The sequence below is a fragment of the Schistocerca nitens genome, chromosome 3, assembly GCF_023898315.1.
Source record: "Schistocerca nitens isolate TAMUIC-IGC-003100 chromosome 3, iqSchNite1.1, whole genome shotgun sequence".
Taxonomy (NCBI): Eukaryota; Metazoa; Arthropoda; class Insecta; order Orthoptera; family Acrididae; genus Schistocerca; species Schistocerca nitens.
In genome coordinates, this window is record NC_064616.1 from 324,312,868 (window position 1) to 324,340,383 (window position 27,516).

Consider the following 27,516-nt stretch of genomic DNA (forward strand, 5'->3'; position numbering starts at 1 on the left):
TGACCATTACATTTCATTTTTTGTTAAAGGCTTTATTTCCCATTCATATTCCTCACTTTCTTTTATCCCCACACCAATATTTGCTCACCCCTTTCCCTTCTCTCTCTCTCTCTCTCTCTCTCTCTCTCTCTCTCTCTCTCTCTCTCTCTCTCTCTCCCTCTCTCTCTCTCACCCCCACCCACCCACCAACCCACCCACCCACCCACCCACCCACACACCCACCCACACACACACACACACACAATATTATATATTCTGTAGAATCACAAAATTTTGAGTTCCAGGAAGAGAAAAGCAGCAAATAGTCTCCAGACAAATTATTATCAACTTCCATACTCAGCTAATTATGTTTTAACACTGAAAAAGTAGTAATCAAGTTCATGTACAATGCCCTTATTTATTCACTCGCCATAATTTGTCACCTGTTTTTACACATTTCTATGTTGTTCAGCAGAAGGTTGTCCATAAAAAAGAAGGGTATCACATCCAAACATCCACATATTTTTAATTGCCTTACATAAGTCACTTAGCTTTCTGAACCTTCTCCTTATTATTTAAAATACTAAATGTATATTTCTTGATCACCTCTCATCAGAGTACTGATATACAGCAAAAATTCCAAAAACACCTGTGGCCAAAAGTGTGGGTAGCGATAATGATATAACCACTGTAGATGGAGCTGAGCTTGTTTCAAGACACCTTCCTGTAACAGAGAAAATATTAAATATGAAGTGAGCAATATATGTGGTCAAACTAGTAGTCTGCTAAAATTTTCTACGCATGCGCTGATAACAGTACTTGTTATTCAATATTTTGTAAGTTACTAATTAGAATTAAAAACAGAGAATATATGTGTACTTTTAACTAAACTTTTATCTTTCAAACAATTCAAAACCCATTACTTGCACAGAATAAGCATATTTACACACAAGACAACACCACAGAGTTTCTTTCATTTTTATGTTTATTTTCTTATGACTCCCAGTTTTCCAATAGCACAAGTCTGTTATAAGGCTGAGGGCTTTTGTGGTTGTTATCATTTATAAAAGTTCCTATACTTTCATAGAATGTCATTCTTCTTATGACTTTTTTTTCAATATTTCAATTTCTCTATGTGAACCTCCTTCTTGGGTAGCATTTGCTATAATGATGTTTTTTGTCACTTTCCACATTATTTAAAAGGTGATTTTTCCATGTTTCTTGGTTCACTGCAAGTCCAGTCTGTGCTGAGTTCTGACTGTTCTGGTCGACACACAGGCAGTCAAAATGGATAAATGGCTCTGAGGACTATGGGACTTAACATCTGTGGTCATCAGTCCACTAGAACTTAGAACTACTTAAACCTAACTAACCTAAGGACATCACACACATCCATGCCCGAGGCAGGATTCGAACCTGCGACCGTAGCAGTCGCGCGGTTCCGGACTGAGCGCCTAGAACCGCTAGACCACCGCGGCCGGCAGTCAAAATGGAACCAAGATTATCTTTTCATAATTGTAGAAGCCGTCTGCACTGCCTACAATGGGATGTGATTGTAGGCATTAGGGCTTTGCAACACATAGCCATGTAGCTAATGAAGAACTCTGTGATAGGTGAAGATATCAAAGAATGCATGCAACAGGTCAACTTCCTTCTGTTCTGGAAAGATGAACACGTCTATGGAAAATGAAACTTTCATATAACCAGTGCATCCTTTCATTTGTCATTTTATTAGAATGGCCATTCTGACTCTTACTTCACAGACTGGTTTCTTTCATAACACAGACACCTTTAACTAGTTACAATAGCAGTAGAAACATGGTGAGGAAAGTTCTGACAGAATGTAAATAATTTAGGAGTAAAGGTTGTCACTAACTGAATAGTAGAAGCATTGAGTTGGAGCTGCAGTCAACCAACGTACTGCTCTACTAGATTCATGGCTTACAGTTAATAGACTACTTCTTAATGCAAAGAAGACTGTAGGCCTAACATTTCTTACAGTCCAGAACAGAAATCCCCCCATCCCAACTATACAAATAGGTGGAAATAGTACTGAACTGGAAAATGTAACTAAATTTCTTAGAATATCTGTCTCCGACACTATAAGTTGGAAGAGGCACACTGACAGACAGCTATAAATTTAAGTAAAGTATGTTTTATGCTTCTGTGAGTCATGGAAGTCAGGCGTATAAAATCCTAACATCAGTGTAACATGCTCTTTTTCACTCAATCCTAATATACGGCCTCATATTATGTGGCCAAAGTTCTGAGTCTGATAAAATATTTAAGCTCCAAAAGAAAGCTGTCAGGATAATGTTATTTAATAAGCAGAGAGACTCATGTAAACAACTATTTCAAAAACTAGATATTCTTCCACTTCCATACCAGTACATTTTGGAGATACTAAGTTTTACCAAGCTAAATATTGGCAATGTGAAGCAGAATCTGGACTATCATCAGCACAACACTAGAGGGAAATACTCGGTGACTATTGGACAACAATCCAGCATGTTTTAAAATAAGTCATAAGTTAACATTATTGAAATACAATTTTTATAACTTACATGAATATTTTTAATGTGATTTTTCAATGTAATATATTTGCACACTTATCTTTCTGTACTATAAATTATCTTCGAAATGTGAACTTCAATCAGGCCTAACCAACTGTTAAAAATTGATCTACTTGTATGTACTCATTATAATTCTGTAGTAAATCTTAACTACTGTATAAATTATGTAATGCTTATCTGTACTTAATTTGATTTTGAATGTATCCTCAAATTTTAATTTTAATTAGGCCTAGTTGACCTTAATTTTTGAACATCTTGTGAGTATAGTAATACTATAACTTGGAATCTATAACTATCATACAATTGTGTAAGTCTAGGTGTATTTAATTTGGTGTTATGTATTTTAAAATGTTTAACTACTATAATGACTTGTCCCATATCATGTAGTACTCTCTGTACACAAAATGATTCAGTGGATCAATAACGAATGAATGAACTGGTACACAAGAAAGAACACAATTTTGCTATTTTTCATTCATTTTTATGTATCTGTCAATGATACAATGCTTCTAAAACAGCAATGAGTAATGCCTGTACAATACATAGTGGTACACATTCCATTCAACGAAATATTTCTTGACAACAAATGTTGTATTGGTGTTTACCTCTGAATAATATTTGAAAACAATCATTTTATACTGCATGAAAAAGGTGGATGTCACTCTAGCAGCACTGTTCCACAAACATTTTTTTGCACCAATCATGGATGGGTCACTGAAAGAAAGAGTGTGTACTGGTATGTAAACTAGTAAGGACAGCAGTTAATATACCCAGTACGGAAAAGAACATATTTCTTTATACATGAAAACAATAGCACATAGAAATAGTCAATGGAATTGCATCAGACTTGGCACACAGCTTCCGCATCAGAAGACATTCCAATGATTCTGACTTGGATGTGTACCATTCACTCGCACTTTACCAAGTTTGTCAGTTACACAAGAGCATTCTGTGGCATGGATCTGACACTATTGTCCTTGCATCTGCTGCGGCAGCAGCTTTGACACTAAGGAAGATTGACATGTAATACTCCTGTGTGCATTCAGAGGGAAGCACATAAAGTTGTGGCTCCTTTTGACATATTTCACAACATGTAGGTCATTCAGAAGTAGTCACTGCACTATACTGGAACCTGTGAATGAGAGAAGATGTATGCCATCAACAGATGGGATCAGGAAGATTTGCATGGATAACACCAACAGAGTAATCAGTCATTGACCAGAAGGATGTGTATGACCCATCATCCTCACTCACAGAAGTTCAGAGAGTAGATGAGCACTCAATGAAATGTCCCAATAACCTGTAGTATGTTGTACATCAAAATGAAGGACTATGCAATGTTGATCATTACAATTGCTATGCTAGGAATGGTAAAAAATAGCAAATTTTAACTTATTGCATATATATTGTACAGTAGGAAGATTATGTCATTTTTGTGGTGTACAGGGTGCAAAATTTGGTACAAAGAGCTGCAATCTCTGGCAGAGACAATTGCTTTCAAACAGATAAGCATTGCATCAAACCAAATTTGGATGACAGATATGGGTACATCATTCTGTGCTGTGTCATCTCTGTGCCAGTGTTCATCAAATGATAGTGGCTGATGAGTACTGGTTGTGACAGTCTCTTGGCAACCCATGACCAAATGTTTTCAATGGAGGAGAGATATGGAGAATGTGCTGGTCAGGGCAACAGTCTGACACCCTCAGTATCGAGGTAGATCAGGAAGGCATGGGAAATGTATGGTCTTGAGTTATCATGTCAAAAGATAGACATAGAGCCTTGGATATAAGACACAGTCACAGACCCTAAAATACCATAAATATTATGGCGTGTTGTACACATTATCAACTATACAAACTGCAGATGATTGTACTGTGTATCCATTGTCACCTTATACACCACGCTAAGTGCTGGACCAGTATGAGCATGATGAATGCAGTCATATGGATACATTCATTGTACTGTACTCAGAACTAAGACTTATCTACAAATAACAACACAGTGCCAGTCCTGTGTCCAGTGATGTCATCGGGAGCATCACTGCTAGTGTGACCTTTTTTGCTGTTGTGTCAATGGAAACTGCAACAATGGTTACCATACCAACAGTCTGTCATGCTCCAGACATCATTGCACTGCCTATTTGAATACTCATCCTGCAACAAACAAGCCCATTTCCTGACTCAAACTCCATGATACAGCTGTATGATCCTGCACAGTGAAGCAAATAACATCCCTACACTCTCAGGCACTATTTACATGGGGCCATTGAGATCCTGCCAGATATTCAGTACAGCCCTTCAGAACACATCAATTCCATATTCATGTGACAGTCCTGTGATCCCATCCAACACAAGCAGCAATATCACAGAACAATAAATCAGTCTCAATAGGCCACACCCATGCCTTTGTCAATTATGGCATGTACTGGTAGATATTTCTCCTTAAACAATGCATAACACAATCTTCTGACAACCAGCATTCAAATTTGATTTCTCAATGGAAACCTGCTACATAATTCTTATATAAAGAACAAAGATGGTCTTACTTCTACCTATGCTGCCCGGTTACACTGAAATGCTTATCATTTGCACTTATAAACATGTAGTACATTACATGCCAATTTGATCTTTGTTCCATGGTGTTCATGGTATTGTAATTTGAGTGACCAGCAGAAGCCTGATTTGATGCAGCTCTCCACACTAGTCTATCCTGTGTAAGACTCTTCATCTCTGCACAACTGTTGTAGCCTACATCATTTTGGACCTGATTACTGTAACCGAGGCTACTGGTCTCTGTTACACTCGCTCAGTGTGACAACAAGCAGTAGATAATCAGCAACCACATAATGCAACTGAATAAGAAATATTTTATTACTCAAGTAGTAGCTCTTCTATTAATCCTGCTATGTTCAATTTCAACTCATGCAAGCACAAATAGAATAAAGACATTTAGTGATAGTTAATCATTAATACAATTTATAGAACTAGATCATGGGCTCTGAGTGTGAGTCTGACATTATGTCAATCTCTGAAGGAATTAATGTCTGACAGCTGTGTCTTCCTGGCAACATATACCTCAACTCATTGTGCATTGCTTAATATTCTCTGCCATGATCCGATTACTTGAAAATGATGACTGAATGAAAGAGATTGGCATGTCATTGCTGCCAATAATTCCAGGCACTGTAATTGCATGATACTTCATGTCAAAATATTGAGGAGATCCTGATCTGGCTATACAGTAATGTATCAAGATGGTCAGATCATAGAGATAAATCTATCTGACTGCAGATAATTTCTTTAGTCACTCTCAGTGGATTTGCAGGAAGTTACTTGCATACAACTAGGCACTGATGTGTTGCATAAACTCACTTACATATTACAAAAACAGGAAAAATGCAAAAACATGTCTACATTGGAAAATTAATATGCAAATGAAATACGTCTACATTGGAGAATTAATATGCAAATGAAATATGCCGAAAAACATTCACATCTCTATTTGCAGATTTCATCACCTTGTTTTGAAAAACAAAATTATTTCAAAACTGAATGTCTAGCATTAAACTATAATTTAGACAAATTCAAAATACTAGAAACATGAATCATTAGGCAAATATTTGTCCCATGAAACACTACAGAAGGTTGGAAATTAGGTGGCAATGACAAAATTTATCAAAACACAGAGACCATGAAAAGTAATAAGAAAGAGAAGACTTGTATTTTCGTATATTTATTTCACATCTATGCCAGCAGATTAACCAAAAAGATCTTCAAATATTTGTAGAATAAGAAGTCAACAAGAAGTAGGATCTATGAAGTGAAAAGGATTTAGGAAAAAATAATATGAAGGCTGAAGAAACAGCTGACACACAAGTATTTAGGGAAAAAGTATTGGATATAGAATGATTCCAAAAAAAAAAAAAAAAAAAAAAAAAAAAAAAAAAAAAAAAAAAAAAAAACTGGTATGAAGTGTTCAGATGACAGGAAGAAAAAAGTAAGTGAACAGGTGAAATAGTAATGGAAGAAAAAAAGAGAACCATAAATAAGGAATTGACGCTGACCCATCCATGAGGGGGGAGGGGAGGGGGATTCTTATGTCAGATTCTGGATCTTTGAAGTTTAAGTGAAGTTTAAGTCATGTGCCTATGCACTCTTGTAAGCAATTACCTGTTACTCTCATACATTCTGCAGCCACACTGCACATTCCTTCTTGAATTAATGTTCCAGATTTTAAAACCATGTGTTGAACAAACCTAAATGTCATTCTTATGGTAATCCATATGGTGAAAAATTGTGATTGCAATTCAGGTGACAGGTTGTAAACAATTTCTTAGAGAAACAATACAAACGAAACTTACTGCACTATCCCTGAAAATGAAATCACTTGTCAGTGAAGTAGGTCTCACTTTGTTAACCACATTGCACGATAGTGTTCGGTTCTCAGAAAATACTTGTATGTAAAATGGCTCTGAGCACTATGCGAATTAACTGCTGAGGTCATCAGTCGCCTAGAACTTAGAATTAATAAAACCCAACTAACCCAAGGACACCACACACATCCATGCCCGAGGCAGGATTTGAACCTGTGACTGGAGCGGTCGCTCGGCTCCAGACTGTAGTGCCTAGAACTGCACGGCCACTCCGGCCGACTTACTTGTATGTACACTGACCATTCCTGTCAGCCCTTAGTGCCAAAATGTCAACTCGCAGCTCAAAGGCAATGTAATGAAAAGTTTCCTAACTTAGAACACATTTTTATCTCTACATGAATGTGAACAGGTTTCTTGCAGTTTATAAATGACACTACATATGTTTACTCTAGGGCAAAGTATTTGGAGATACACTCCCAGAATATTGGGTGACATCATCTCCAATCACTGTTTAACTACTGTATCATAAAACAAACGCTAGCTACTTTGCAGAATACTAACTCGTGAGACATGATGGGCTTGACCATGCTAAACTACTAAGGAAACAGCTGCCATGTTGACTACTGACTGTGCTGTCATGTATTGTAGGCAGATACTCTCAAATACACCACTTTTTGAAGCCAATGACTTAATTCCTGCACACTGAAAGTTGCTGCAAAATTTATGATTTTGCATACCATTTTTATCAGTTATTGTCTACAACATTTTCAATTTACTAGATTGCATTAACACAGAATCTAAATACTAATACAGAACATATTTTTATCCTCCAAGAGATTGTGAAGCTTGTCACTCTAAGCACATCCATCTGTTGCACTGTCAGTAGAGCAGGACATGTTCTCCTATTGGAGACAGACAATTGTAGCTGAACTTCATGCTATGGGTGTGGAGGTGCTAACAGAATCACACTTCTCTTACTGAGACAATAATTAAGATTGATACAAGAAATCTATAAGGTTTGTTATATAAGCTTTTATTAAATAACTATCTGCAAGATTACAGACAGGAATAGATTCAGACAATTCATTTATGAGACCTACCAACCTAAAACTCATTGATGATTTTTGAGATGTCCATATTCTCTAGCAACTCATGTTCAACAGAAAGTTCAATGTTATTTGTCCCACAATGACCTTGACTTCATTCTTAATTCCTCTTTATTTTGAAAAAAGAATGTTCACAATTTGCAATTTGTAATCATATGAGTGAGAAAAATCTTCATTGCATTTTCTACATGAGCAAAGCAGCAGCCAAAAGAATTATCAACCATGAGGTGTTACAACCTCAATTTGTTAGTGTTATGAGCACATTCTGAATCAGTTTCAGCTATTTCAGTTTTCTGAAGTTCAGTTAATTGGATCACTTTCTACTCAAAATTATTTTCAATATTTCTGGAGTGATTTTGAATAAATTTAGATGCAACAATCTTGATTTTGTATGGTGGGTGTGTACCTAAATGAAAACCAAATGTAGCCTTTAGTTTAGAGTATGCTTCTTTTTTCTTGATGATTCATATTTGATTACAAGGAAAATTTCAATTCAGAATTTTAAAGTTGGCTAAAGATTTATAACATCATCATGATTCAAACAATCAGTGATCAAGCTTTTGATCATACTGCTTTTGCCATGAAATATCCACATGATAGTGAGTCATTGATAGCCAGAGATGTTTTTACCTTTGTGCTTAAAACTAGCAAACACTTGTATTGGAGTTATGATGTATGCATGTAAATGTTTGAATAACATATCTGAAAATTTAAAAAACTGAAATGAAACACAGGTGGCCTGAAACAGCAGCAGTATCTTACTCCACAATAAAGCCACAGTTCCCGTTTCCAACATTTTTCTGGTGTTCAATAGCCCTTAAGCTGCTGCAAAACATTCTTTATGCCAGTATGTCAGTCACTGACATCTGAAGATCATTCCTTCTAGTGTCAGATAATCTTCCAGGAAGAAGAAAGTGATAGTCACAATTTGACAGTGTGTTAGCTGGAAATTCTCATTAATGGGTAGAAGCAGAGAAGAATGTACACTGATGGGAAAATAATTGCAGGGTCAAGAAGGAGTTTTGCGGCATAAGCAAAAGTCAGTACATGTGTTGCTACATCTGAAAGTAGCACTACCATAAGGATGCAAATCAGGTTTGTTTTAGTACACACTGTGATGATCAGTAGGGTTAGTTACCTTTGAGATTAGATATGACGAGCTGAAGTTAGTCAAGAATGCCCTTAAGGTGAGAAAGTTGCCATTATCAACAGCTCACTGATTTTGACTGAGTTCATATAACAGGGGTATGAGAAGCTGGATGTTACTCCTGTAGTATTGCAGAAAGAGTTGGCAGGAATGTAGCTGCTGTACATGACTACTAACAGCAGTGGTCAGTAGAATGTATGGTCACAAGAAGACCGGGCTCCAGATGGCTACATGGCACTACAAAGAGGAAAGAATACTGTATCTGATGTATGGTTCTGGTACATTATACTGCATTGCAGCAGCAACCTGAACAGAAATTGGCACCACAGTGACACAACAAACTGTTACAATTTTGTTACTTCATGGATAGCTCCAAGCCAGATGCCCTATAGCCTGCATTCCATTGATCCCAAACCACCGCCATTTGCAATTTCAGTGGTGTCAAGCGAGAGGACATTGGAGGGCAGGGTGGTGGTCTGTAATGTTTTCTGATGGAAGCTGTTTCTGCCTTGGTGCAAATGATTAGAGTGTGTCAGTTGGAAGGAGGCAATTGAGGGCCTACAAGTTACTGCCTGCATGCTACATGCACTGGACAAACACCTGCAGTTATGATGAGAGGTGCAGTTTCACATGAGAGCAGGAGCACTCCAGTGGGCTTCCCATGCACACTACAAATCTGTACATCAATCTGGTGATTCAACCTGTTGTGCTGTCATTCGTGAACAGCATTTCAGGGGGTGTTTTCCAACAGGAAATGCTCACTCACATATCACTGTTGTAACCCAACTTCCTCTACAGAGTGTTGACATCTTGCCTTAGCCTACTCCATCACCAGATCTGTTTCCAATTGAGCACACATGGGACATCATCAGATGACAACATCAGTGTCATCAAAAACCAGCGTAAACCATCCCTGTAATGACTAAGTGCAACAGGCATGTCACTCCATGCCCCAAACTGACATCTAGCACCTATACAATATACTGCATGCATGTTTGCATGATTGTACTCAACATTCTAGCAATTAAACTGGTTATTAATGTATCAGCATTTCCAATAGATAATCTTGCACATACATTATCCTGTAATCCTGCAATATTAATCACTTAAATAGGTTCCTAGACAAATTTATTCCAAAAATTTCATTGCTCTACATTATTTTTTGGTGTAGCAATATTTTTTCCATTAGCATATATAGACTTTAATAATCATTAAAAAACACACACATCTTCTAAATAACTATCAGCTGTACATTTTCTTGCCAATATCAAAGGTTCAATGACTATAATATCAGTGAGACACAGTTGGAGTTGGTCAACTATACAAATACCTGAGTGTAGTAGCAGTTTATACAGGAATGGAACGCTCACACAAGCTTAATGATGGGTAAAGCAGGTGGTAGGCTTTAGTTAATTAGTAGAACACTGGGGAAATGCAGTCAGTCCACAGAGGAGATATCTTACAAATCAGTCATGCTACCCATCCTAGAATATTTTTCAAGTGTGTGGGAGGTGTACCAGGTAGGACTAACAGAGGGTACTGAATGTTTACGTAGAAGGGCAGCACAATTGGTCACAGGTTTGTTTGGACCCTGGGAGAGTGTCACAGAGGTGCTGAAGAACCTGAACTGCCAGACTCTTGAACATAGACATAAACTATCCTGAGAAAGCCTACTTACAAGGTTTCAAGAACTGGCTTTAAATGATACTTCTAGGAATGTACTGCAACTCCCTAAATACCCTAAATCCTGCTCCCATATGGATCATGAGGACAAGATTAGAACAATTACAGCATGCACAGAGGCATTTAAACAACCATTCTTCCCATGGTCCATATACGAATGGAATTGGAAAAAGCCCTAATGACTGGTACAGTGGGATGTTCCCTCTACCATGCAGTTCACAGTGGTTTGCAGAGTATTAGTGTAGATGTTTATTTATTTATTTATTTATATCCCATAAATCCAATACTGCAAGGTGTTCACATGGATGTAGGACATGTCAGAATTATTACAAATAATACAAAAGGAATACATAAAAGTACCTCTTGCAAGAGGATATCTGGTATAAGACAAAATACACATTAATATGTATAGAAAAAATTACATTAAAAAATATGGTAGATCTCAATAGCTAAATGAAAGCACAGTAATGTTAACAGTGATTGTGAATATCATAATGCACAATAGCACATCAAATTAGTAAATGAAAAAATCAATTACAGTTAACTCTACTGAAATATTCTTCTACCAAATAGAAGGAATTATCTAATAAATACTGTGTGAGCTGTTGTTTAAATTTGGGAAGCTCGTGGATAAGTAATTTCAGTGATGGTGGGAGGGAATTGAACACCTTGCAGCTCATGTAATGGACTCCTTTTTGCACAATAGTAAGGTTTTTTGATTCGTAATGGAGGTCTATCTTCCTCCTGGTATTGTGGGTATGGTATGAATCATTGGTTTTGTACGATTGTTCATTTTTACCAATGAAACATAACAGGGAGTAGATATATTGGCATGCAGTTGTCAGTATCCCTAATTTTCTGAAAATGTTCCTACAAGAATGTCTAGGCTGGACTCCGCTCATTATCCTAATAACTCTCTTTTGGGCAATGAATTTTTTTTTTTTTTTTTTGATAGTGGTGGATTACCCCAGAAAACTATGCCATACAGCAATAATGCATGGAAATAACTAAAATAAGCAGTTTTTGTGGTGTTTTGGTCACATACAATGGAAATAATACGAACAGCGAATGTTGCTGAGCTGAGTTTTTTGTGGAGGTGCAAAATACAAAATAAGTTCAGACCATTTTAGACTGTTGTCAATGTGTACACCCAGAAACTTGGTTGACTCAACTTGTAGTAACTCACTACCATTCAATGTAATATTTAATTGATACTCAACTTTTTTCCTTACTTGGAAATGCACAAGCTGGGTCTTATTCACATTTAAAAGGGAGATAGGCCAATAGTTGGTAATGTCAGCTTTATCGCCTTTTTTAAAGAGAGGTTTGAGAATAGCATACTTTAGTCTCTCAGGAATAATCCCATGCTGGATGGATTCATTGAATATGTGGCACAGTAGTTTGCTTATTGTCTTATAGCATTCCTTCACTAATCTTGAAGAGATACCATCTATGCCAACAGAATTCTTGCTCTTCATCTCTCTAATTATATTCTCAATTTCATGTACTGTGACAGGAGACACTTTAAATTGCTTAGTTTTTTTATTAATGGCTTTTTGAAGGGATAACATGGCTTTATTAACAGAACATAGTTTTTCCAGTTTGTACTGCTGATGCCAGAAAGTGATTGTTAAAAATGTCAGTGAGTATTTCAACATTGTCATGAATGGCATCATTTGTTTTAATTTCTATTGTGTTTTCTGCAGCAGGGATTTTACCTGCTTCCCTTCTTATTATGCCTCATACGGTTTTAATTTTGTTATTAGAGACACCAATTTCTGATTTTATAGAAATACTCTTTGCACTTCTCAGAACGTTTTAGAGCAGCATAGTTTGTAATGTTTTTCCTTTTCTACACTATAACTGGACTTGAGTGAGACATACAGATTCCTTTTCCTTCTGCAAGATGTTTTAATGCCCAGAGTTAGCCAGTTTTTATTAGAGTAGGTCTCACGTTTGGATTTGGCAGTCCTTTTAGGAAAGGCCACTTCGAATAGGCAGATAAATTCCATTTAAAAAAGCATTGTACTTGTCATTAACATTGTCAAAGAGCTCAATCTGGTCCCAGTCTACTTCTTGTAGGGAATTACAGAAGCTATTGATAGACTGTGTGTTAATTACTCTGAAAGTTTTACTACAGGAATTGTTCTTACAAAGAGGGCTAACATTATCAATTGAAAGTAGTTGACCATCATGGTCTGAGAGCCCATTCAATAAATGTTTTACAGTTATGTTTAGAATTCTACTGCTGTCTAAGAAGATGTTGTCAATTTGACTTGTAGAATTAGCCGTGAATCTAGTGGGAAATGGTATGTAGACTGTGCTAACCAGGACATGTATTCAGTTCATTGAGAGTTTTCTTTGCTAATGGCCTGAACTACATTATATTTACACTGCCATAACTTTGATCTCTGCAACATCTTATGTGAATACCACTTTCCTTCAAAAACTCTGGGTATAATATCAATGGACATGACCTGATCAGAATTTGGTAACTGTGCTGTTGAATGCAATAAAACTGAAAAATATTTGCACATTTTAATTTATTTGTTCATTTGACTTTGCATATTGGCTCCACTATGAGCAAAAATTTATTTGCACACAACTTCAGACAAATATTAAATATCACCTCTCCCTTTGTTTCTGTACATGCTTATGCGTCCTGATAAGAAAGTATCAAATTTGATAACACAAGAAGACCAAAGCAATGTTGGTGAACTTAATGAAACAGAACTTCTAACAATATTTAATTTTATTTTTGTTTTTATTGGGCCTTTTGAATGAAGTGAACTCACAGTTAATGTTCTGACAGTCATAAACTTATAATATGCAATCTGATAATGTTTTACACTATCATATAATTTTTATGGGCATTTTCCTATATTGGATGAAACCCTGTTATTCTTCTCACACAAAACAGTAAAAACTGAAGTATCTTTCTCTTTTGAGCTCCCACACAAGTTTATTTTCATTTATCTGACTTGCCAGTCTTTGGTTAATTTTGCTGTGTCCGTAGTCTTTGTCAGTTTTACATACATTGGAAATGCTATTTTGTACAATTGAAACTCCAGCAGTAACTGTAGTTGGAAGAGATGATCCACACTAAAGTTCTGATGAGTTCGGATGTACTATGAGATTTGCCACTAAGAAGTGCATCTGCTCTGGAATTTTTTATATAAATACTTCTCCTTTCCTAGCTTTTAATGCTACCAGAAGGAAGTACTTTATGTCACTCATGGCTAGCCATATTAGATTAACAGTATGAAACAAAACACTAAGTAATATTTATACAGAATAGAAAAAATTAGATTTTTATACCACTAGCTGAAAGTAACCCAGGTACACAATATTTTTTTTTCTCTCTTTGGTCTGAAACTGTGAATAACACTTGATTTCTGTCTGCAGGTTCTGTCCAAACTGTGACATATCGTGGAGCATAATCAGGTTAACAATGACAAGCCAAGGTGCACAGGATCACTGATATGGAAATAAGTACTATGTGCACAGGACAAAGTATTCTGTTTTCAATCGGGAAAAGCACAGAAAGAAGAGAGAAGGTCTTCATAGTTATGCAAGGCTTTTCAATAATAGCATTATGACCATTGCTTCAACAGTGTTTCTGAGTGAGATGGATATCACAAACAGGTTTAAAGTGGATACTACCATCTTTTAACAATTCAAGAACTAAAGAATGGATAATCACATAAGTGTTGCACATATAGTACATGAAGGAACATGAGCTGTATATGCAGAGAATGAGCTGTAACATGTCAAGATCATGTGCCTCTTTGAGTCTGAGTTTCTTTTCAGAATTTTACCGCAAAATAAATATAATGATTTATACATTATACAACAACAGTAAGACCTGTGGTTTTTGAAAATGAGAAAAAAACAGAGATTTACACCAGTCAGCTCATAATCTTACTCCTATGAAATAATGACCTAATAACTACTTGTGAAAAACAAGTGATCTCATTTAAAATTCTGTAACTAAATTTTTTTAGTGATTTCATTGTAATCCTACTGCAAACACTCCTAAGGAGTAAGATCATGAGTTTCTGCATATTATCTAAGTATCAGGCACAAGGAATGTGAGTTGATTTATGTTTAGTATTAATGCACAAGCAGGTACACTGTTCTAAATGCAAGTGACACATCACAAAATGTCACAGACAAAGGATAAGAACCTGCCTATCTATACTGGTTGTCAAATGGGAGATTATCAATGTTGTTTTTCCATGATAATCTACCACAATTACTGTAATGTCTGTATCACAGAGCTTTCTCAGTATGTGGCTTTGTGACATATACAAAGCTTGCATGACTTTGCCAAAAACATTTTACTAATGCAAGAAATGATTTATTTTGTGAATCCAATAGGTACTCAAAATATTGTCTTGGTTCCAACACTACATATGAGTAATTACTTTCTGAACATTTTTAGTTTGTGAAAAATTGAAATACACAATATTAATGTCACACAATAATATTTATTTTATATTTCATTGTGAAGCTCTTCCAGCTTTCTAGGCCATCATCTGACCTAGTCAAAAGCCAGTTCACAACAAAATATAAAATAAATATTACTGTGGAATATTAATTCTGTGCATTTAAGTTTTTAATACGTTCATGTTCCTCAAAGTACTGATGCAATATTCCACTAATATTTTAAGATTATTAAGCACCATTAAATGATTCAGTAATACAGCTCAATGCATAAGCACATGGGCTTCAATTATGTTGATCTACATGTTAAGTGAAATTATACTGAAGATATCATACTCAAATTTTCTAAGTTACATTAGTTTGACTCCAGTTTTTCTGAATGAACAATCAGAAGTTCCCCAGTACCTAAGGAATTGGGTAACTGAGGAAATGCTGGAAGGAGGACAGGGCTTAAAGCCACAACAATGATTCAGACTATTCAAATTGAAGAAAGCAGTTCTTTAATGCTCACCATATGATGGGAAAAAATTGAAGTAAATAAATTGGACACTTAGAATTTAAGTTCCCTGATATAGTGCTCACATGATCTAACAACTACTTATGAAAAACAGTAGATCTTGTTTTGAATTCTGTAACGGGACTTTTTTAAATGGTAACATTGTAATCCTATTGCTACAACTCAGCAATCTATTCATGGCTTACAGCACATTCTTGTAAATATTGAAGAGAACCACTATTTCACCCACATTACTTGTAGTTGGACTAGCATTAGTACCAGTCGTAAAAGTTTGTTCAGCTTGCATTTTATGAATAATAAATATCTATATCATAAAATTAAAAGATTTTGGGCCACTATATACTTCAGCCACGAAACTGTCGAAGTGACCAGGATATTTTCAATCTTGATTTCAATAAATTGGAAGAGTAATGTAATCACTATTCCAGGATTTTACCATTGCTCAAATTACTAGCATGCAGAACTACTAGCTGACTGCTGTTTCAGTGATGACTTGCACAGATGTTTCAAAATTAATTATGAATCATTGTAGCTCCCATTAAGAAGAATAATGTGTCATACTACAAACCTATAATGTTTAGATTTCTGTAAGGAAAAAAATTACATGATGCACACCATAGGACACAGCAAAATGTCAAGACATACAGATTGGGAAAGCTGGATCTACATTGTATTTAGTGGTGGAAGTTGGACACTAAAAATTTCAGCATTCAACTACAGAGGAAGATCACACTGACAAATCCAAATGGGTTAAACATTAGACCATGAAATCTTCACAGAAATTTGTTGGGACACTATGTAAAGGCACACCATGGCTCAACCTAAAAGTAGTGAAAGGAGCATAAAGCAGGTTTCACAAGAACAGCACTAAGTAGGCTAGATTATCACTAATCTTAACTCAAGTGAATTGCTGCTATCAGATTTTAAAATTATTCTCATTGTCAGACAGTTTCACTATTTGTTGTTTGGTGTGAGCATGGAACCAACATGTAAATAAAACTCATGTCCTTTTGTACCACATTCAATTTGTTTAATAAACTAGAATTACAATGAATGTATTCCTCAAACATTTGAAAATATGCACTATTTTACGTTAACAAAATATTATGCCCAGTGATTTTGTAATGCTGCAGAATCATGTGCATAATTTAAATGATATTATTATCTTCAATTAAAAACTACCAATGGGCAATTCACTCCATATTAGCTGTGGTGCCCGTGATAGTGCAGGGTCCATAGTATGTGCAAATATGGATGAATTGCCTCTAAACTGTAATCAATATGCATTACTGATATGCTCTTCCTTGACCTAAAAATTAGTTCCTTCTGGAAGTGTCATCATCAATGCAACAACTTTTTTGTCAAATAATGTATCTGCACAAGCTCTTTGGCTTGACAACTGTGACCAGCATATTCCATTCAAGATATCTGCAGTTGTTTAACTTTGCTTGTACCATAACCAGATAACATACTTGGCAGATGCAATACAGTCTTCCAACATTCTGGTCAAAGAAGTAATCATAGTTTGTCACTTGTGAGTGATTTCTAATATCTCCATACATTTTATTAGATTTAAGAATGTTTCCCTATCTTGAAAACTCTTATCAAGTACAGAAGCTAAGCTACTAAAAGAGTTTCATAAATAAACTTGTTTTAAAGACAATTTCCTTTAGCAGAGAAAATATGAAACACAAAATGGCTAATATCAGTGATCAAATTAGTAACTTGCCAAACATTTATAAATTTCATAAATTATTAATTACAACAAAAAGCAAAGATCATATAGGCTTATCTCTCCACCATTATCTTCAATGAACAGTTTGAAAATACACTTGCAATGGAAACAGCTTAACATGAAGCAAATAAATGTCCTTTGTTCCATTCCACTAATAGGATTTGATTTCTTTGAGATCTAACAGAATTATTGTCATTCAATTTACTCAGTACTGTACCATCTCCAAAAAGAGTATTGTACCAGTGGCTGGCACTGCACAAACATACAATGTCCAGTAATCCTCTATATTATATATGGGGCAAACAAAAAGTTTCCATTTGAGGACATTGCTGCCATGTATATGCAACCCAGCACAACTCTGATGTGGATATATAAGCACCAAAATGTAGGTAAGGGGTTAGTGGAGCTGTCAAATGAGAACTTTTTCATCACCCCTTAAACTTAAGTTAAAGATATTGTAATAAATGGTCTGAAAATTATAATAAAAACAACAACAATAATACTTTCCAAGAGCCAATCAGTTAAAACAGTCCTCATCTGTTGATAGTGTCTGCACCACAATGGCCACTGAAGAAGTGAACTGATGAATGTTCTCAAAAAACTTAATTTTTTCGGAGTGCTCTTGTTCTCATTCTTATGCCACTTTCCTAGGTATTAAACTTTGTTATTCATACTCACCTCTCTTCTTCACATCGGATTGATGAACAACTGCTGTGTTTCAGTAAGTACCTTCTTTCCATGTGGAATACTTGCTACCATTTGATTTTGGAATACATGGCAAATGTACCTTTTCTGATTGAGATTCTTGATGCACCCAGCCTCATTACCATATTTCTGCCTCTCATTTATCCTACTAGTCTGCTTCACAAACAGGTCTACTATATTATTAAACCCTGTTTGAAAATTGATGAATCATCTCAAATACATCAACACTTAGGACAAAATAGAGGCTTCCACAAATTAGTTTGTTATTGTTTACTCACTGCCACCTGTCAATCTGATATGTAGATCTTTTTTTTTCCTATTTATGTTTGGATGAAGTTCCATTTTTTTAATTTTCATTTAGACAACTGTAATTGTAACAAATATCACTGTTACTGTTTATGGTTAGTGAATGTACCATAATGAAGTGAAAAGCTTTTGTATTGCCAGAGAAACCTGTTATAGGTTAAAAGTCCTCTTTTTCATATAACCTCTTTCAGGTTAATGCACTTGGACCAACTTTTTTCCAAGGATTACATTCTTTTCCTGAACTGTAATTATGGACTCTTTTCAACAAGTCACTGTTGCCATCTTCATTTTACTAAAAAATGTTTTCTGGGCACAAATTAATTTAAATATATCAAAAGCTTAAAGCCAGAGGTTGGTTAATCTGGTGAATAGGGTGCATGTTCCTACAATTTTTATTTTAAGTATTTCAGCTTTCTTATTGACAAAGAATTTTAGAGGGTAGGTACATTTTTCTAGTGAAGAGTTTCTTTTCACCCACTTGATCCTGCAGACAAGTATTTGTCAGTTACTGTATTCCTTTTCAAGGTAATCAGTGCTAACAACTCCTCAGTAACACAAAATAATTAGTCAACATTTCCAGCATGGATAACTGACTTAATCCTTTTTAGTGCCAGGTCTCTACCTTGCAGCCAATGTTTCGATGGCCATTTTATTTCTGGCATGAAGTGGTGGATGCACAAACAAACTTGTGCACAAAATCTATTGGATTCTGCTTAAACTGATCTAACAACTGTGAATAAATAGTTTCTGCATTTTCTCACAAACAGCATTCAACAAAGCTTACTCATAGTTCATTCTTCAAAATGTACTACAGTCTTTCTTCTGAAATGCCTGCTCTATCAAATACTTAATGGATCCTTAATCATGTATTATCCAGTACTATCTTACAACTTTTCTCATTATTTTATCTGTGGTTGTAGTTCAACCCAGTTTTCCGAAGTTGCTTTAGGCAAATGCTGGGATGGTTCCTTCATCAACGCCATAAGCAACCACCTGTCCTATGCTGTTAAAGCATACTTATATATTCCATGTATATTTATGTTTGTTGTATTATAATGATAAATCCTATACCATTTTAAGTGCCCCCTAAATGAATGTATGAATAAATAATTTTAAAAAATCAGGCATCTATTTATTAAATGTTGAAAACAAAGGCTTTGGGCACAATCAACCTCAACCGTATATGTATTTATATTCATAATAACTATTAAAAACAAAGAATTCTGTGATGCTGCGGTATTCCAGCTTATTCTTTCAATGAAACTGCACATAATATATCTACTAAACAAAAACCATATACAAGAATATGTGGCACACACCAAATTATCAACAGACTTACAAAATTGATGAATATGTACTAGCAAAACTTCATATGTACCAATCCTGTTTCTATGTCAGGTGCAGGAATTTTCTTGTTCACCTCGTATGCGTGATTGTGTACAGGTACATTTCTGAATTCTGTCTTTGTGATGCTGAAATCACCAATTACCAGAGTTACCACATAAATGGTTGATTACCTGTGCTGGTGACATTGAAGGCTAAAGAACCACCAATTCCAGGTGAAACAGCACGTGTGCAACTATCAGCACTAGATGAGAAGTGAACAACTCCATCCACCTCACGGTACATGAAGCAAAGCCTGCGAGCACCATGCGATGTGCGGCTTAGAGGTGTAGTTATCAGGAAATTTGTTCCATTGTCTTCCCAGTGTCCATGACATGAATAGGCTAAAAAAAAGGATCAAACTACATTTAGTTTTAAACAAAAATTAGATCCTTCATAGCTAAAAAGAAAATCAAAGAACAAGGAAATGAAATTTTCACTCTGCAGTGGAGTGTACACTGACATGAAACTTCCTGCTAGATTAAAACTGTGCGCAAATGAGACCCAAATTCAGGACCTCTGCCTTTCATGGACAGGTGTTCTACTGACTGAGCTACCCAAGCATGACTCATGACCCAGCCTCACAACTTTACTTCCACCAGTACCTCACCTCCTACCTTCCTAACCTCAAAGAAGTTCCTCTGCAAACCGTAGTGGACTAACGCTTCTGGAAAAAAGGATACTGGAGAGACATGGCTTAGCCACAACCTTGGAAATGTTACCAGAATGAAATTTTCACTTTGCAGGGAGTGTGTACTGATATGAAACTTATTGGCAAATTTCGAAAAATCTGTGAAATTTATGTTTGATGCATTAGAATCAGTTTATCATTCTTGCTATATCTGTATTATTTGACTGTAATAACAACATAAAGCTAATCAGATATTTAGATGAAATGAAGCATACATGGATCTTCAGCACACATACAATTTTACACAATAGGTTATGTTGTTTTATGAATTTTAGCTGTTACTGAAATACTGATCTGAAAAAGAAGCACGAGAGCAATATTTGAATATCTTCCCATGTAATACACAAGTTGAACTAGGGCTATGGTTCTATCCCAGACATGCACAACAGTCTTACATGTTATAGAGGCTGTGTAAAAACACCCTTGTCTGCCAGTGAAAACAGATAAAATAACTTTTAATCAAATGACTTATTAAGCAAAGATTGTAATGCTGTGAAATTTATGTGAACACCTCACATTAAGAATGTTATATCAGCAACTATCAGCATTTGAGAACCTGTAAGTCTAGAAATGGTGGTAGCAAGTCAGAGTGTGCTCATTGCATACCAGCAACTTGTTAATTGCCCTGACTGACACTTTTAACTTCCTAGAATTCCAGTCTTTTCCATTCTTGTTATGTTTCATTCATTTGCAATTTTTGGTACCTTCCCTGGTCGATTTCTTAACAATATCTTTTCTTCTTATTTGCAGTGTAGGAAAAGATAGATTCCCACATACTATAAAGACAACACGTTAAGTTGCAGACAGGGAAAATTAAAAGACACTTATACATAAGCTTTTAGATGCAGCCTTCATCAGAAAAAGAAAGACAAATGTAAACCATTTATTCACACAAGCAAAACACCTCTTGCATGCATGATTGCCAACTCCGGCATCTCAGACCATAATTCTCATATGAGCTGATAAATGCTGTGGCCGAAAGCTTATGTGTAAGTGTCTTTTAATTGTGCCTGTCTTCAACTTAACATGTCATCTTTAGGAAAGCGGCAATGTATCTTTTCCTAAATTGTTGATATCCCAACCTGGAGTTCCATTGTTTTCTTCTTATTTGTTAAATCAAGGAAATTAAAACTCAAAAAGCTACCATTTTGTTACCTCTCATTCATATGTTTGTCTTTTAGCACTGTTTGGTAAGTAAAAGTTCTTTTTACTGCCCTTGTTCGACTTTACCGAGCAAAGTGGAACAATTGTTACAGCAATAAAGAAATGACACTTCATTCAAATGCCCATCTGACTACTCAGATATAGGTTTTCCATTTCATTCACAAATCATTTACGGTAAGTGTCAGAATGGCTCCTCTGAAAAAACATGGTCAATTTTCTATCCCATCATTGTACAGTTAGAGCACTTGCTTGGTCTCTAAAGATTTCATCACTAAGTGAACATTAACACTAATCTTTCTTACTTCCTTTTGATTTAACTTTTATAATGATTCTATGTTCAAAATATTGGAGAGAAATTTTAGGCCTTGATATTTTTGAGGTGTATTGTACTACTTCCAAATGTATTTTACTACTCCCAAATATATACACAATAAATGCAATTAAAATTTACATTAGTAGCATATTGGTATTAAAGAAGTGAGTGAGAAAGAGAACCTATCCTATTATATGAAATCGGTGTTCCTATGAATATGATCTTGTAATGTTATTGGGTTGGTACAACTATTGGGGATCATTTGAGTGCAGCAAACTCACAAGACACAAATATTCCTATTAACATTCTGACTTTGATGAAACATCTATTGTCAAGTGTGTGAAGTTACCATGTACTCTACTATCCTGAATAAACCAGGGAATTTTAAACAGTGTTGTCCCTTTTGATGAACATTTGAGGTGAAAGAAAAAAGCATTTCTATTGTTTTAGTGTGGTATTATTTATGTAACAATTCATTACTTCATTGACAACTACAGTGCCAGAGTTTTCTGTAACTGTCTTTTGCATCAAAATTGAAGGAAGTGATCATAAATCATCATTCTTTCCTTATTCTCTACTCAAAATAGTCAAACATAAATGATAAACAGGGTGTCATGTATGGATGCCAGTTGTATATGAATGGCAGTGAATCATTTTTGCACAGACCATAAAATATAGTGTTCTACAGATTTAAAGACCTCTCAGGCTGAGTCATTCCTGTCTGCTACTCAGTTTTGATTGAACATTCTTTTTCTGTAACATATTTGGCTTGTATCGGACCTTGGGTATATATTTATTTTGTGATTTATGACAGGCATTTCAGGTGCCTAATCTGTAAATGTTATGTTTGAGTGGTGGTTGCACAGTTTGAAGTGCAAAAAGATGTCTAACCATCTTGATTAATATGTTTGCAATATTGGCTACTCGAAATTCACATATCACTAAGAACTTTCAAAATAAGCACAGTTCTCCATTTCTAGCCCTTTGTATGACACTTATGTAATAAGGACTAACAGTAAGCCCTACTGCATATATTCTACGTACTGTACTGTGGTGGCCTTTTTTTAGCTTTACATTTCCTCAGCACAGTGAGACTTTTGTGTAGCTATATTTGGTAGTGGTAGGCTTCCTCTGGCTGAGGAATTTTCTGTGTCCAACAGCATAACAATGAATCTTCCACTGACTGAACTACCCAAGCATTACTCGTGACCTGTCCTCATAGCTTTTCTTCCACCAGTATCTTATATCCTACCTTCCAAACTTCACACAATTTCTCCCACAAACCTGGAGGTTTAGTACTCCTCGAAGAAAAATACTGCAGAGATGTGGCTAAGCCACAGTCTAGGGCATGTTTCCGGATTGAAATTTTCACACTGCAGCAGAGTGCACACTGATATGAAACAATGAATAACCCAAGATACATAATTCAGTAATGTATAGTATCAAAAATGAATGCTGACTAAACATTAATTCTTGTCTGAATACTCTGCACTCTATATTATACTGTTTCATGGATGGTAAGAACCACAATTCAATTAACCTTTTAGTGTACCAAAACTCTTTTAAGCTTATAAGAAAAGCATTTTTAATAAATTCTTTGGTACAGCAAAACAACTTCATACAATATAATAACGAGCAGGTTAATTTCATGTCAACTATGAGTCTGAAATGGAATGCCATGATAGAATACTGTGGCTATTTTCAGTATCTTGCAACATACAGAATAATATTTTGGGGTTCCACAATTTGCTGTCTAACACAAATTTTTGCATTACACAAGAGGAATATCCAAATAATAACACATAGTCCTCCACAGACAATAGCAAACCCAAATTTGGGAAGCTTAAAATGCTAACATTACCTTAAAAAAGTATATAATGTGTTTTACATGTCAGGGCCCACCCTGAAGATGTTCAAACAAATCCTGAATTCCTTAGTTACATTATCTAAAATGGCACAGCACTCCATACACAATGAACAAAATGAACTAATACACAAAAGCATATGAGTCTCATTAATGTTAAACTTTACAAAAGACTGTCTGTACCCATCAGAAACCTGCAAGACAGAAATAAATAGAAAGTGGAGTTTTAAAAGAGTTCTGCTTGAACAACGTTTTTAATTGGTATCTGACTATGATGGTCAGTAAAATTTTTTTGTGAAAATGTTTATATGAAGCCATAACTGAAAACACTGTTTTTTGACCCTTAACATTTTCATTGTATTTACATGTCTAACAGACAGCTGTTGTCTGATGTAAAACATTTATGGAATGATTATTGTGTATAAAAGAATGTGTTGGTTAGGGAGGATAAAAGGAAGAACAGATCATGATTTATAGTAACAGTAACAGAAGATTGATTGATTGACTGACTGGTATGTGTGTGTTATTATTTTTTGTTTATTAGTTTATGTATATATTTGTATGTTCCACTTCTTTGTAAAGATTTAACGTAAAATTTACAAGTACATTTCGACAACAGGCATACAATGTTTACTGTCCACTTATGGATAAATAAACATACAAAATAAAAAGCTTAACCGTAGTGCTTCACTAATTCTAAGGTGAGTGTGGAGTTCTGTAACAAATTCTTAGCTGTATGTACTGAGGTTTGTAATAAATTTCTGATAATCAATTTTTTCGAACCATCTGTTGATTTTTTCAAATAGTTTATTAGCTGCCTTTCCAATAAGAGGATCAGTTCTACATTTTATTCCTATACTTTTATGATCTGATAAAGGGACAAAATTTTTGCATATTCTAACACAGCAAGTGGAAGACCACTTTTATATACCATAAACAACAGAGTGCTCAAAACAGAACCCTGCAGTACATCATGACTGGTTGCTTCAAATTATAAATGCCTATTGCAATTTCACACTGATGCCTATAACACCTTAAACTGCATTCTGATGTGATGAACCAATTTTGTTGTGTCTACAGAAGGATAACATGTTATCAGTAGTAATTAAATATAGAAAGAAGTATTTGAAAATGAGGTGAAGTTTCCATTCTCAACATTCAGATGATCTTCACAGGAAGTTTGTAATTTTACAAACTAATTATAAAAAAGATTCAGCATCACTGAAAAATTAGCATTGGGAATTCTACTGCATCTGCCTAGCTGCCAAAACCATGCACCATCAGATTTCTCTTTATGAGGCAACTCAAGGTTTCATTTTATGGTGTCAAGTTTCCAACAATGATAAACAAAAATAAATGGGTAGAACTGGATTACTCTTTAAAAACCATGAAATTTCTCCAACCTCCTCAAAAATACATTAAAATGTCCCCTGTAGGTAATCCTGGCTCATTCATGAGATTATGAACCATAACTTATTATTAAACTCCAGCTGAGAGCTTTTAAGTCACTCTCATATCTGATTTACATGTATGCTAGTTGTGTTGAACTGAATCCGAAGTAACAGAAGATTTGCAATAACTGACTGTTCTGCTGGTTCTTGGTAGAATACTTTATACATTATGAATGAAGAAGCACACAGCACTGGTATACTATTTTACAATACAGAATATTACACCAGTGACATGCATTTTTAATTCTTAACAGTGAATTTATTTTGGGTCCCTAGTAATGTGGGGGCACTGAAATAAATATCAATGAAATGGATTACCAAAATTGTCTGAAGCTATTGGAATTATTCCAGAATGAGATTTTCACTCTGCAGCGGAGTTTGCGCTGATATGAAACTTCCTGGCAGATTAAAACTGTGTGCCCGACCGAGACTCGAACTCGGGACCTTTGCCTTTCACGGGCAAGTGCTCTACCATCTGAGCTACCGAAGCACGACTCACGCCCGGCCCTCACAGCTTTACTTCTGCCAGTATCTCGTCTCCTACCTTCCAAACTTTACAGAAGCTCTCCTGCGAACCTTGAAGAACTAGCACTCCTGAAAGAAAGGATACTGTGGAGACATGGCTTAGCCATAGCCTGGGGGATGTTTCCAGAATGAGATTTTCACTCTGCAGCGGAGTGTGCGCTGATATGAAACTTCCTAGCAGATTAAAACTGTGTGCCCGACCGAGACTCAAACTCGGGACCTTTGCCTTTCGCGGGCAAGTGATTGGAACGTAGGAGACGAGATACTGGCAGAAGTAAAGCTGTGAGGGCCGGGCGTGAGTCGTGCTTCGGTAGCTCAGATGGTAGAGCACTTGCCCGCGAAAGGCAAAGGTCCCGAGTTCGAGTCTCGGTCGGGCACACAGTTTTAATCTGCCAGGAAGTTTTATTGGAATCATTGTTTCAAAAAAAAGCACAATAAGGAATATCCTTTCACAGCTTAACAGCTGCAAAACATCTACTTTAATGACCCACAAAAAAAAAACTGATTTTTGAGCACTGTACTCAAATAAGAAGTAGTGGCATGAAGGTTGGCAAAACTGACAATTGTCAGGACAGTGGTGTGCTGATGCCATGCCCTTCCATACCGTGTCAAAATGATACCACTCACAGGATGACCTGGCAGCTGGTCCACATCAAATGGCCTGTAAGAGTCAGAACATGTAGCCAGTACATAAATATAATTACTTAATTAATTCTCATATGATTCAGTCCTAAATAAATATTACTTTTCTGTCTCTTGTGTATGTACAGTATAAGTTGAATGGCGTCATAATCACTGAAATTGGATTCCTGTTATCTTGTTCATAAAACTGCCAATTGTTTGTTGAGAACAAAGCTTACTTACATTCTATATAAGACTCTTTGAGGCAGATTAGCACTCAACCTGAACCCTTGACTGCCACAGGCAATGTCCTTATTGACTGAGTCATCCTTACACATTCAGAGTCCAGCTGAAAATATCACCCTGGTAGTGCTTATTGAAGGGCATGTGGGCAGCTCTCCAGTCCTCTGGCTGTTAGTGTTAGCTTTCCAAATCTGAACCACTACTTCTCTTTAGGGTAACTTTAGTTGTTTTTGCAAGAACCAGTCACGAGTGTTCCAGTCATAATTTCAAACTTGGCAGTCAGCACTGCTATGCACTTGGCTACATAGGCAGACCAAATGTCACAGAATTCATTATTAAACTGTGTTACATGATGCTCACAAATATCTTTACAAACTTTGGGTACACAATGCTTACACCAAATTACAAAAAGTTCATGTGATTATATGTTCAAAAACGTTCTGCTTTGAGTTATTAATGAAAGTTCACAGTTTAGGTGATAGGCACTCATTAATACATGAACTCATGATAAATGCTGAAAATATCCTCTTACTTCTAAACATACATGCACTCATTGAATCATGGATTGTTGCACACTTTCAAATACATCTTGATGGTTTCGAATGGTTTTGAAGGCTTCCATGACTCGTCAGTGAAGAGTTTATGCATCTGGGTGGTCTACTCCACAGAACAATTACTTAAGGTACCCC

At 35.8% G+C, this 27,516-nt stretch overlaps 1 protein-coding gene across 1 annotated transcript in view; it reads right to left on the reverse strand.

Moving 5' to 3' along the window:
* Positions 1 to 235: 235 nt before the first annotated feature.
* LOC126249589 (uncharacterized) overlaps positions 236 to 27,516 on the reverse strand; it is a 644,174-nt gene continuing 616,893 nt past the window's right edge. Inside the window, exons 11-12 of the mRNA XM_049951253.1 lie at positions 20,090 to 20,299; positions 236 to 703 (exon numbers count right to left, since the gene is read on the reverse strand). Of these exons, the coding sequence (XP_049807210.1) occupies positions 582 to 703; positions 20,090 to 20,299 (332 nt within the window). The 3' untranslated portion in view covers positions 236 to 581. The remainder of the gene's footprint in view (positions 704 to 20,089; positions 20,300 to 27,516) is intronic.